At 36.2% G+C, this 12,728-nt stretch overlaps 1 protein-coding gene across 1 annotated transcript in view; it reads right to left on the bottom strand.

Moving 5' to 3' along the window:
• Nucleotides 1–9,105, bottom strand: part of ZCCHC7 (zinc finger CCHC-type containing 7) — a 236,079-nt gene extending 226,974 nt beyond the window's left edge. The window contains exon 1 of the mRNA XM_049773414.1: nt 8,503–9,105. Within this exon, the coding sequence (XP_049629371.1) occupies nt 8,503–9,103 (601 nt within the window). The 5' untranslated portion in view covers nt 9,104–9,105. The remainder of the gene's footprint in view (nt 1–8,502) is intronic.
• Between the last annotated feature and the right edge of the window lie 3,623 nt (nt 9,106–12,728).

The following is a 12,728-nucleotide window of genomic DNA, read 5'->3' as shown; positions in this document are numbered from 1 at the left end:
TAGTTCACGTCAAATTTTTATTATAACCAGAAAAGTCTATAAATTATACTTATCTACTTGGGCAAATGATTACTATATGTAACTATTGTCTTTATAGTGATGAAGTTACATTTAAATACTCTACCCAGAAATAAGGATTCAAGTTCCTATGAGAAATAATGAAAACGTTGTCCATCTAATTTTATGCTTTTCTATTTAAAAATAAATATAAGCAAACAAAAAAAAAATGCAAGCATACAGATAGGTCAAATAAATAACATTTTAATGGCATCTAACCTAAATCCTTGGTTCAATAAATATTTATAGTTATTAAACAATCTCAAAAAAACTGTATCTTATAGGAAAATCAATTTCCAAAAAAAATATAAAAAAGCAAATGTTAATTCTCTTCTTAGGTACTTATTTTAAAAAGAAAAGCTATAGTAAGTGAATTTAAAATAAAGTCACAAATTGACTTTAGAAGAATGCATACCTAAGTTGCTGATCAACAGTGAAATCACAGAAATTAGTGACATACAGTATCAACATTCCAAAATGTTATTAAAATCCAACCCAAAGCTGCCTTAGCATTCCTGGGATTTCTAATGAGATTTTCAGTCGACTGAACAATGGCCATAAAAGGCTTTCAAACTTCACTCCATTCACAAGTAAGGTTGAAATTGAACATTTTTATTTCTTCTCTCCCTATGACAACTTCACCATGGAACAGTGAATAACACAGCTCAAGTCATTATGCTAATTAGAAATTAAATAAAAAGAAGCCCTTACAATAGTTAAGTGTAAGGTGACATGCTACAACCAGAGACACAGTTCAAAAGCAGCTTTAGGAATTGTGTCGAACAGGCTTACAAAAGCTGAAAACATCAGGGAGGGAGCTCCTTGCTACTGAGTTACTGAAACTTTAGCAAGTGGCCATTTTTCAATTATATAGCAGAAATCAGACTCTTTGTTAATGAGAAGTCTGTCTAATGGTAAGATATTGCTATGGACATAAGATCTCTTGAAATCTGTCTACTAAAATTAAGTTGGCCATTATAGATGCAGAAAGATCAGAGCAAGAGTGGAGAGAAAGAAAATACCACCTTAACGATTTGAGGAAAGCAAAATTTAATTTATTCCAATTTTATATATTAACAGGAGGTGTTACTTTCCTATGTTAATAGAGAGTAAGAATAAAAGCTATGAGGAGCCAATTGTGTTTTAAGAAATAATTCTTCAGGAGCCGGAGAGATGGCACAGCGGTGTGACGTATGCCTTGATGCGGCTGACCTGGGAGGGACCCAATTCAATTCCTGGCATCCCATGTGGTCCCCCAGCCTGCCAGGGACGATTTCTGAGAGCAGAGCCAGGAGTAAACCCTGAGCACCGCTGGATATAGTCTAAAAATCAATCAATCAATCAAGTTAAAAAAGAAAAAAGAAATAATTCTACTTTGAGTAACATTAAATAAAAGAAACACTTTTAAAATATTAGCAACTGGGCATTTCCTTTACCTTATAACATACCTGGTTCCAGATGAAAATATTGTCCTGTCATAAAGCTGCATAAATTATTCAATTTTAAAGGTAAAAATGCATAAGCAATAAACAGATAGCAAACACTAGAAGAAAATAATTATTATGAACTCTTTCTGCAGCATTCTTAACAAATACAAAACATAAATACTCTTTATTTAAGCAGATGTAGCTTCTATAAAGATAGAATATAAAATTTTCAATATATCCCATCATAGATCAAATCATTAATCAACTACAGTTTTAAGTTTCTATTTGGGTTTCCAGCTTCTGTTCTAAGTCTTCTTGCATTTAATCTATACTTTAATCCTAGGCACTTTTTTTTAGTGAGGGGGAATTGGGAAGTGTAAGGGCTTTGAACACACCTATGGCGTTCAGAGGCTACAGCTGGGGACTGAACTGGGGTCAGCTGCATACAAAGCAACTGTCTTATTCTTTGTACTATACTATCTCTCTGGACCCTAAACCCAATCCATTTTTCAAGACTCAGTTCAAAGGCTTTCTTCCTCAAATCAATCTTGCTTAGTTATAGTAATCTTTACATCATTTGGAAACAATTATATACTATCCTAGAATATCATATTTTAAAAAGTATTTTAAGTTGAGATTCTGGGGTTTAAAATACTATTAATACAATTTCTCATATACATAATTCCAAATACCGTCAACTCTGCTGTCATAGGGATCTTTCCACATCGTAACTGAAGATTTCTTTTTTTTATTTTTTTTTATTTTTGGGCCACACCCAGTGACGCTCAGGGGTTACTCCTGGCTATGCGCTCTGAAATCACTCCAGCCTTGGAGGACCATATGGGACACCAGGGGATCGAACCTCGGTCCGTCCTAGGCTAGCACGGGCAAGGCAGACACCTTATGCTTGTGCCACCACTCTGGCCCCAGTAACTGAAGATTTCTAAAGGTATATATAAGAATTCTTTTATCAAAATACCTTGGTAGTGGTAGTGGGGGCCAGAGTAATAGCACAGTGGGTAGGACTTGCACATGACCAACCAGGGTTTGATCCCTGGCATCACATACGGTCCCCTAGCACTGCCAGTAATTATTTCTGAGCGCAGAGCCAAGAGTAACCCCTTAGCACCACCAGGTGTGCCCCAAAAACCAACCAAAAAAATTTAAAAAACCAACCAAACAATTTAAAAAACCCTGGTAGTACATTATTAGCATCACTAAGTCAAAGATTTTAAGATCTCAGGTTTAAGTTTAAATAATAAATGAATAAATATCACCAAATTAAATTTAAGGAACATATCTTACATACAAAAGACATAATGCTCAAAAGCAACTTGGGTTCATACAAAAAAGTTGAGAATTTTCATCTCAAAATTACCAAGTAGAAGTGGAAACAATGTCTACCCTTTGCCACAATGATTCTGAACCTATATTGAAGTTTTAAGATTTCATCAAAATACTTTCCTATTACATTCAGTCTTCCATTAACTCATTTTAGTTTTATACCCCTAATAAAATTAAATTAATTTTCCCTGTAGGGAAATTATATTACAAAGTCACAGCTAGCTAACAGATATAACTACCATTAACTGAGAATCTATGTATTACCACATTCAAAAGTAAACTTAAAAAAATACAGCATATAAAAAAATGCCCAAAGTAACATAGGAACGATCTAAAAACTTGAAGATCAAATTTTAGACTTGAAGATTCAAATTTTAATTAGTTACCTGTTGTTTGGTGAAAATCTAATAAATTAGATATTTATTCAAACAATTACTGCAATAAGTTCTCCCTCCTTTGAAATTGAATTCAAAACTCTTATGCATCTATTTTTGTGGAGAAAGGGTACTTAACACAAAAGAGGTTAAAATCACCAAGGATGATTTGGATATTTATAATATGGGCAGTTGAGGAGAAGTATGTGTCTATCCCATCATGTATCAGGGTTAGATAAGGGCTAAACCTTATATAGCCCGCAAGCTTGATGTTCCCCATGCCTGATCTAATGATAGAATAACCAGGAGAAAAAACTGAATTTCATTAAGCTTCTAAATCTACCAATCCATAGGAAATAGAACTTAATGTGAACCAGGTTAAACAATACCAGAAAATATTAACAAAATCAATCCAGTTGTAAAAAAGAAAATTAAATCCAATGAAGGCACAGAAGAAAAGCAATAGAAAAAATCTACAGATTAAAGGACACATATTTTAAGCAAATATAATAAATCAATGTAATTAAAATAAACTATTAGAAAAAAATTAAGAGGCCCAGAGGGATAGCACAGCCGACTGACCTAGGATGGACCGCAGTTCTATCCCCCAGCGTCCCATATGGTTCCACGAGCCAGGAGTGCAAAGCCAGTAGTAACCCCTGAGCGTCACTGGGTGTGGCCCAAAACCCAAAAAATAAATAAATAGGGGCCAGAGCAGTGGCGCAAGAGGAAAGGTGTTTGCCTTGCCCGAGCTAACCTACGACAGACCGTAGTTCGATCCCCTGGCATCCCATATGGTCCCCCAAGCCAGGATCAATTTCTGAGCGCATAGCCAGGAGTAACCCGAGCATCACCAGGGGTGGCTGAAAAACCAAAATAAATAAATACATACATACATACATACATAATACATCAATAATCTTTATATTTATGAAATATATATGTATGTATACAATTACATACATTTTCATGATAGATGGATATGTCATTGATGGGCTTCAAAGTTGAACACAAAGGCCTGAAATTCTAGATGAGAAAAATACTAGCCAGAGATAACAATTACTAAAACACTTTATAGATGAATACAATATAACATTTCATTTTTATATAACATGCATAACTTATAATTCCAATAATTAAAAATAACTGGGTTTTTTTAGTCTATGTTCAGTCCAGGTACTGAACCCCAGGGCTTCATACATGCAAGTTAAGTGTTCTACTACTAAGCTACATACATCCCCAAACCGAAACACTTAAGTTATAGAACTATTATTATTCCTTCACAGGAATATAATTTCCTAATTATTCCCTTGTAGTTCCCATCATTTACTATCTGTTCCCATAATTTACTTTTTTTTTTTTTTTCTGGTTTTTGGGTCACACCCGGCAGCGCTCAGGGGTTACGCTCAGAAATTGCTCCTACCAGGCTCAGGGGACCATATGGGATGCCGGGATTCGAACCACCATCCTTCTGCATGAAAGGCATGCTATCTCTCAGGCCCCATGTTCTCATAATTTAGCAATCTTTTTAGGGGGGATGGACTTGAGGGATCTGATGCACACCCAATGATGGCTCAGGTTAACGCCTGACAGTGCTCAGGAATCACTCCTGGTGGTGCTCTAGTGACCATATACAGTGGCTGGGGACTGGAACAAGGGTCAATCTCATGCAGGGTAAATAGGGTTCATGCATGCAAGGTAAACACCCACTATATTATCTCTTCAGTTCTTACGATGTAGCTATATTATATAATGATCCTTCCCAAACCTGAAACACTTATTATAACTTAAAAAACAAATTGGAATAACAGGAAATCTGATAGGAAAATTACATAATAATCTACCAAATTTGAAGTAAATTTGTTTGTGCCTGCATGGAGACAGGCTATGGTAGTAGTTGAGAATTGGGGACATTGGTGAAGGAAAAGTCACCACTGGTGGTAGGATTGGTGTTTGAACATTTAATATCTGCAACAACTGTACAAACTGAACAACTTTGTAAATCACAGTGTTATAATAAAACTTAGAATAAAGGGAAAAAAGGCTTCTTGAACTCATCTTTTCTTCAACCAACTATGCCTCTCCAACATATGAATTGTAAGTCACTCCTACTGAAGATAATTTTCCAAACTAAGTATAAGGTTTTTAATAGAAAATTAAATTATAGAGAAGGTATTGTTTATATAAAGAAGTCTTAGAAAAAGAAATGAATTGAGGAATATAAGGCCTAGACCTCAAAATAAATTTCAACATCCCTTAGCAAAAAACAAAAAACAAAAAACTGAGAGCCATAAGTTGAGCAATACGCACTGAAGATCAATGAATTACTACAGAAAGAGCCAACCAAGATAATAAAATTAAGTACTGAGGAAGATCTGAAAGAGCACTTTACTAAGTGTTAATCCTCAAAAGATTTCTTGAGAAACTCATCAACTTTAAATAATAGAATCAGAAAAGTATTAAACATTGCCTAGTTGTATATTATTTCTGTGCATTAAAGTGAAATAACTGTAAATATCTAACTGAAACTGAAGCAGTAGAGGAGCCAAGTGAAAGTTACATAATAAAGGCCATACATTTACTAAGTCTGACACATGAACTAACATATTTTCCAGCGTATAAGACGACTTTTGAAACAAAAAAAGTCAACTGAAAATCGGGGGTCGTCTTATACGCCGAGTATAGCCCGAAAAAATGTTTCAATATGCCGCTAAATGAAAATTGTTTGAATATTGCCATAAAACAAATTTTCCAACTCGACCCTGCACCAATCACTGCAAGGCTGCTCAGACCGCCTAACTCAGCCAATCCAAGCAGGCTTTTTATGCATGCAAATTATACAGTGTTCTGTACCTGAATCTACACTGTAAAAAGCCTGCTCAGATTGGCCAGAGTCAGAGAGGAAGTCTATTACAATATAACCTTTGGACCTTTGCTTGTTGTGATTGCTCACTGTGGAAGATACAGTTGCAGCACAGGAACATTTTGTCTGATACAGCAAATATAGGCCTAAATCTATGTTTTAACTGTAAAATTAGGGGGTCGTCTTATACGCCGGAAAATATGGTACCCAGAATAAATAAATCCACATAGAAGTGGTTGCTGGTGACTAGGGCAGAAGGGATGGAGAGTTCTGTTCACTATGAGTGAGGTTGCCTTTGAATGTGGTTGAAATGTTTTGAAATTTCTCCTGGAAAATGTTCTAGAAGTAGAAAGAGGTGATAATTCAACATCTATGTATGTACTGAAGAATGCCACAAATCAAACACTTTAAAATAGTTAATGTGAAATGAATTGAACCAAAAAATAATTTCCCCACAAAATATATAGTTCAAAGCAGCCATGCCTCTTATTGCCTGCTTGAACATAAAACACGAAAATTTTTTTCCAGATTTCTTTATATATCTAATTACCACTTTCTTCATTAAGACATACTTGACTAAATATACCAATTACTGGAACTGAGATAGTGCAGTGAGTTGGGTGCTTGCCTTATATGTGGCTGACCTATTTTCCATCCCCAGCTACCCATATGGTCCCTTGATCCCCATCAAAAGTGATCACTGAGTACAGAGCAAAGAGTAGGCCCTGAGTACAGCCTGATGTGACTCCTAAACAAATAATATGACAATCCATCAACTCCTTGCCTCTAAAATACTCATCATCACTACTCCTAATCAATCTCTTATTTCCAAGAAATCCTACCTATAAATCACTTCCCACTAAAATGTTCCTTTTTTTGGGGGGGAGGGGGGAAGGCACACCCAGCAGCACTCAGGGGACTATATGGGATGCCGATATTCGATCTGGGGGTCCATCCTTTGTTGGCCTCGTGCAAGGCAATGCCCTACCACTGTGCTATCGCTCCAGCCCCCAAAAAATGCTCCTCTTTTTTGTGAAAAAAAAAAAAAAAAAAAAAAGCTTTCAACTGTCAGGTTTTCAATATGTTACATTTAAAATGAGTGAGATAATGGAAATATCCAACAAGTCAACACAGGCAATGTAAATTTAGAAAAACAGTCAATCATCATAAACATAAGTGTTTGTGATGTAAAAAGATGTGAAAAAATAGGGGCTGGAGAAATAGCACAGCCGTAGGGTGTTTGCCTTACAAGCAGCTGAACCTGGATAGACTCAGGTTAGATTCCTGGCACCCCATATGGTCTCCCAAGATTTCCAGGAGTAACCCCTGAGTGCCACCAGGTGTGGCCCAAAAACCAAAAATATAAATTAAAAAAAAAAAAACCTCACTAACTGTTTTGACAATCTATAATAGAATACCTAACTTTTGGTTCATCTGGTTCCTGTCATTTTGCTACAGGCTGCCAACTATTACTAGAAAGTTCAGAAAGAAAAAATTTAGTTTGTTCTTTTTCAAGGTAATTTTCCCTGACCAGCTCTCACTTTAACTGATTTTTCTCTAAAGTTACTATTCTTAGTCTTCTGTCTACAGTCAGATTCTGATAGTCATTCCATTTCTTTAAGTGGTATTATGGCTCCTTTCCCACAAAGGTTAAGTAAATACTTAGGAGATTCTTTGACCTGGAAACAAAACAGTTCCTATTTATCTCCTTTAAAAAAAACTTTTTTAGGAAATGGAGAAATAATCAGTGGGTAGGGCACTTGCCTTTCATGTGGCAGACCTTGCTTCAATCCTAGGCACCAAATATAGTTCCCCGAGCCCTGCCAGGAGTGACCTCTAAATGAGGAACCTGGAATAAGCCTTGAGTACTACTGGGTGTGACTCAAAAACAAACAAACAACCAAAAGAAACTTTTTTTTAGAAAAATTCTCCTGGGGCCAGAGCAATAGCACAGCTGGTAGGGTATTTGCCCACAGCTGACCGGGTTTCATATCCAGCATCCCACATGTACCCCTGAGCCTGTCAGGAGTAATTTCTGAGCACAGAGCAAGGAGTAACTCCTGAACATCACCGGGTATGGCCCAAAACAAAAAATAAATAATAAAAATTCCTACCTCATTGGATATGGCATTCCTTAATGAGAGAGAGAGAGAGAGACAGAGACTAAGATTTCAGGTCCAGTATAGGTTCTAGCCAAACAAGCAGCAGCAGCATCTATGAATTTGCTTACTAAATCAGTATCTTTGATATTCTGGCAGATTCTTTCTGATGTTCAGACAGACCACCATCAGAGTAGCCATTGGGAAATTTCGTGAAAAACAAAGACCACAAGGTGAAGGATTGAATGGAGCAAACCTTATTGGCCTTTTGTCTAAGAAAAGCAATCTTCCTTATGAAAGATGGTATAACTTTTCAAAATGGTCAATCTGACACTAACCTTCATTAACAGAGTTTTCACATCCCACAAGGTTGAGAAGAATATCATCATCTTTATCATCATCTTCACATCCCAGGAGCATCCAGCTTTCCACATTATCACTTTCTGAGACAGTACTGTCTTCATCTTCACTTGAACTGACTTCTATGACCATGACCTCCCGGACTGTACCAGATCTCTCTTCAAGTTTAGGTTTCTCAGTATTCCTCTTACATTTCTTATCAGCGAAATTACTAGAAGAAGGAGGAGAACCCCGGGTCTTTTCCCTTTTTGTTTGAACTCTAAAATTCTTCCTTTTACATCTATAAATACTATCTTCATCAGACAAAGTAATGACCTCTGACCCATCTGATAGCTGGATAACTTCACTATCTGAAAGAATAATCAAGTTCTGATTTGATTTACTGGATGATTCAGAATTCCCAGGGTTCGTCTCTTCATCTTCTTCCCCCTTGATGACACTATCAAGATCTTGAGCATAATGAACTTGACTATAAAGCTGACATTCCACCTCACTGTCAACACTAAGTTCACTTGATGATTCTTCATGATAGAGGTCATCTTCATAATCTTCTATAGTCTCAAAACCACCAAACATCATGAAAAAAACAGTAACTGCATGCTGTAAAAGACAAATACAATAAAGAATATATTTCAAAAGCTCAGATCATAACTCTTTAGTAAAAAATGACATAACCTCTTAGAATTAACTTCTATATGAATTCTATCACTTATTAAAATACCTTTTTTCACTCACAATAACTTTTCTCAAGAATTTCAAACTTTTAATCAACTACTCTAATGCCTACCTGTCCCAATGAAAATTGCCAATAAGTTGAAATGCAATCATTACTGGAAATGACATACTTCACAAGTATGATAGGGAAAAAAAATAGGTTCAAATCCACTTTTTCAAACATAAACCCTAAAAATCTTAAGAACAGGGTCGTGAAGATAGCTCAAAGAGAGTGTAAGCACATGATCCAGAGTTAAATTCCTGGCACCAGATAGCCTCCTAAGCACAGCCTTCTAAGCACTTCAGGGCACATTAATTCCTGGCATCAGATAGCCTCCTAAGTACAGCCTTCTAAGCACTTCAGGGCACATTCCTGGTGGCTACCAATATCCCTCAGGAGGTCCAAAAACAAGTCAAAAAATAGGGCTGTGTATATAGTATGGAGTGTAAGGAGCAACCACCGGCACCCCATATGGTCTCTTGTTTCTACTAGGAATAAGCCCTTGAGCACCAATAGGTATGAACCCAAAACAAAAATAAATTCTCTGTGTGTATAAATATTTATCTATTGTAGGCATATTAAAGTACATTCATTCATCAATTTAGTTTAAACAGCTTCAAAGATCACAAACCCAGATTAAGATACACTTTGCTCCTCAAACTCAGTATGCCTAGCGTATGCCACAAATATGGAAATGATGGTTTGATATATATTGCTGATGTCTCCAACTGATCTCATAGCAAGCAAAAATCTAGTTTCTTTCAATTAGGTTATGATGAAACATTAATCAAATGAGAATCCTAGAAAAGTAATTTGTGTCTATTCAAAATCAATGAGAAAAACCAGAGACAGTACAGCAGGCAGGGAGTCTGTCTTGCACATGGAGAACCACAGAATCGATTCCTAGTACCCCATATAGTCCCCCAAACTCAACCAGAAGTGATCCCTGAGTGCAGAGCCAGGAGTACCCCCACCTTCTAAAAAATGAAAGAAAATCAAAGAGAGCCTAAAAATAATAGTTTGGGGGGAACTACCTCCAGCTGTGCTCCTGCCTCTGTACTAGGGGAATCACTCCTGGCAGGCCCAGGGAACCATATGGGTTGCTCAGCATAGAACCTGGGTCAACAGTATGCAAGGCAAGCACCTTAAACACTACACAATTTCTCTGACCTCAATAATTTATAACTTCTACTATACTTTCAGCTATACAGATATAATTTAGAAAGACTAGTCATTTGAAGCAGTAGGTATAGACCACATCCAGCAGTGGACAGGATCTATTCCTGCTGTGTGCTCAGGAGTGACCCCTAGGGGAACTACATGTGGTGTTGGGGATTAAACCTAGAGTATGCTACCAAACTAGACAAGAAATTTAACCCTGTATTATCTGTACCAAGACTAGTCATTTTATTAGCCAATTCTGTCTAAAAAAGTTAAGGTGTTCTCCATCAGTTGACTCTAGGAAGCAAGTGGAAAAAAGTCAAATATATGTTACATGCTAGAGTTTTTTATTTTGCTAGAAATTAAGCCAACTTTTGTTTTACACCTTAAATGTAATTAATTTTATGTCAATTACATTTCAATAAAGCTATGGGAGAAGGCTAGAGAGCTCAAGAGAAGAATTAGCTCCTAAATAGGCGTGGTGTGGCCCAAAAACAAACAAAAAGGCTGAAGATGGGAAGATGATTAAGCTTTGAGCCAACTACACCAGCATTCTTTAACTACAAGTCCACAAGTGCAGAAAACTTGGGAACCACTGGGTCCATCATTGTAACTGCTGGTTCATGGATCAATGTTCACAACAGGTGCTGGGCTTCAGGTGTAAAAAAAGTTGAACTATGGGGCCCGGAGAGATAGCGCAGCGGCGTTTGCCTTGCAAGCAGCCAATCGAGGACCAAAGGTGGTTGGTTCGAATCCCGGTGTCCCATATGGTCCCCCGTGCCTGCCAGGGGCTATTTCTGAGCAGACAGCCAGGAGGAACCCCTGAGCGCTGCCAGGTGTGACCCAAAAACTAAAAAAAAAAAAAAAAAAAAAAGTTGAACTAAATTATGGAGTTGAACCCTAAAAGAATAGATCCTGACTATTGTCACCACAACCCCCAAAATACACACAACAGTAAAAGAGAGAAAGAATATCCAGATGTGATTAATATTTTATATCTATATATAGATACAGATATAGATCTAAGCATTATGTTGTCCACTTACATTTATAAAATATTATTTGCCAACTTTATCTCTATAAAGTTGGAGAGAAGCAACTCTTAATGCCTCTTTTCTCCTGAAAGGTACAATATGCCTATTCTCTACTTGCACTGTCCTACAGGCTGCCAGGCTGATGTCAAACAATTTAAATGTGACTGTCTGAATAATGCTCATAGCTTTTATCAGTTTATATTGAAATGTTAGCCTCAGAAGAATTCAAATAAGAGAAAAAAATCCTTTCCTTTTTTTTATTAGGTAAATTAATTCTAAAAGAAGTCAAAGAAATTATGCTTCCTTCAAAATCCTTACTGGATCCATCCTGAGGATCCGGTGTGGGCTTAAGATAAAATATAATTCTAGTGCAGCACAGAAAAAAATTAAAGAGCTAATGACAGAGTTACAAATTTATACTACACTTGGAGCCATCCCAAAGGAAAAGGATTAAGAATAGAGCCATAGGCACACCTGTGAATGTATGCCAAAAATAAACTACAAAAATATAAAAACTGACTTCCTTGAGTCTAAGGATTTATCTCTTTTCCCTGAAACGTAGAAAATAAATTTAACAATTTAGCCCCTATGGCCTTTAAGAGGATTTTGTACCTTCTGTACTTGAAAACTGTGCTCAATATAACTTGTTCTTCTACTTATGTAGCTTATGTAAGCCAGGGTTACGGTTTGCCTGAGGCTGTTTTGTTTTATGTTACGGCCTTAATTACATTCAAATGTATTCAATTTATTTTTTAAGTGTATACCTAGGAGGATGAACATGTAATATATATTCAGAAGTCTTTCTCAACTTTTTGATTATTGTACATAAATCTCAAGCATACCTAACAGGATAAGAAAATGTCTCAAAACTTTAAATCTGGAAGAGACCCTACACAATTTATTCACTTACGTTAAAGAAAATAAGTTCAGAAATAAAGGATGCCTATTCAAGTTTATACAGTTTGTTAACAAAATAAGTTGAGATTGATTCACTTTTCCTTAACTCAGCCAAATGTTTGCTAAAACTTTTTAGGGAAAGCATACATCTTAATTCATCAGTTTGCCATGCAAGAAGAGACTACGGAACTAAATTAGAGCATTTTCAACATTTTTAAAAATGGTTCCACTGGTGAAGAGATGAATGTTGGAACACTGTATGATGAAAACTAGACTATCAACAACTATTTGCCTCTGTATCTCACTGTGATTTAGTAATAATAATAATAATAATAATAAATTTCAGAAGAAAAAATGGTTCTTACAAAGTAGTATTTGGAAGTAAAACTTTTCTTAA

Source organism: Suncus etruscus, chromosome 1 (assembly GCF_024139225.1).
Source record: "Suncus etruscus isolate mSunEtr1 chromosome 1, mSunEtr1.pri.cur, whole genome shotgun sequence".
Classification (NCBI taxonomy): Eukaryota; Metazoa; Chordata; class Mammalia; order Eulipotyphla; family Soricidae; genus Suncus; species Suncus etruscus.
Note: the sequence above shows the minus strand (reverse complement) of the source record. Positions and strands in the feature narration are given on the sequence as shown.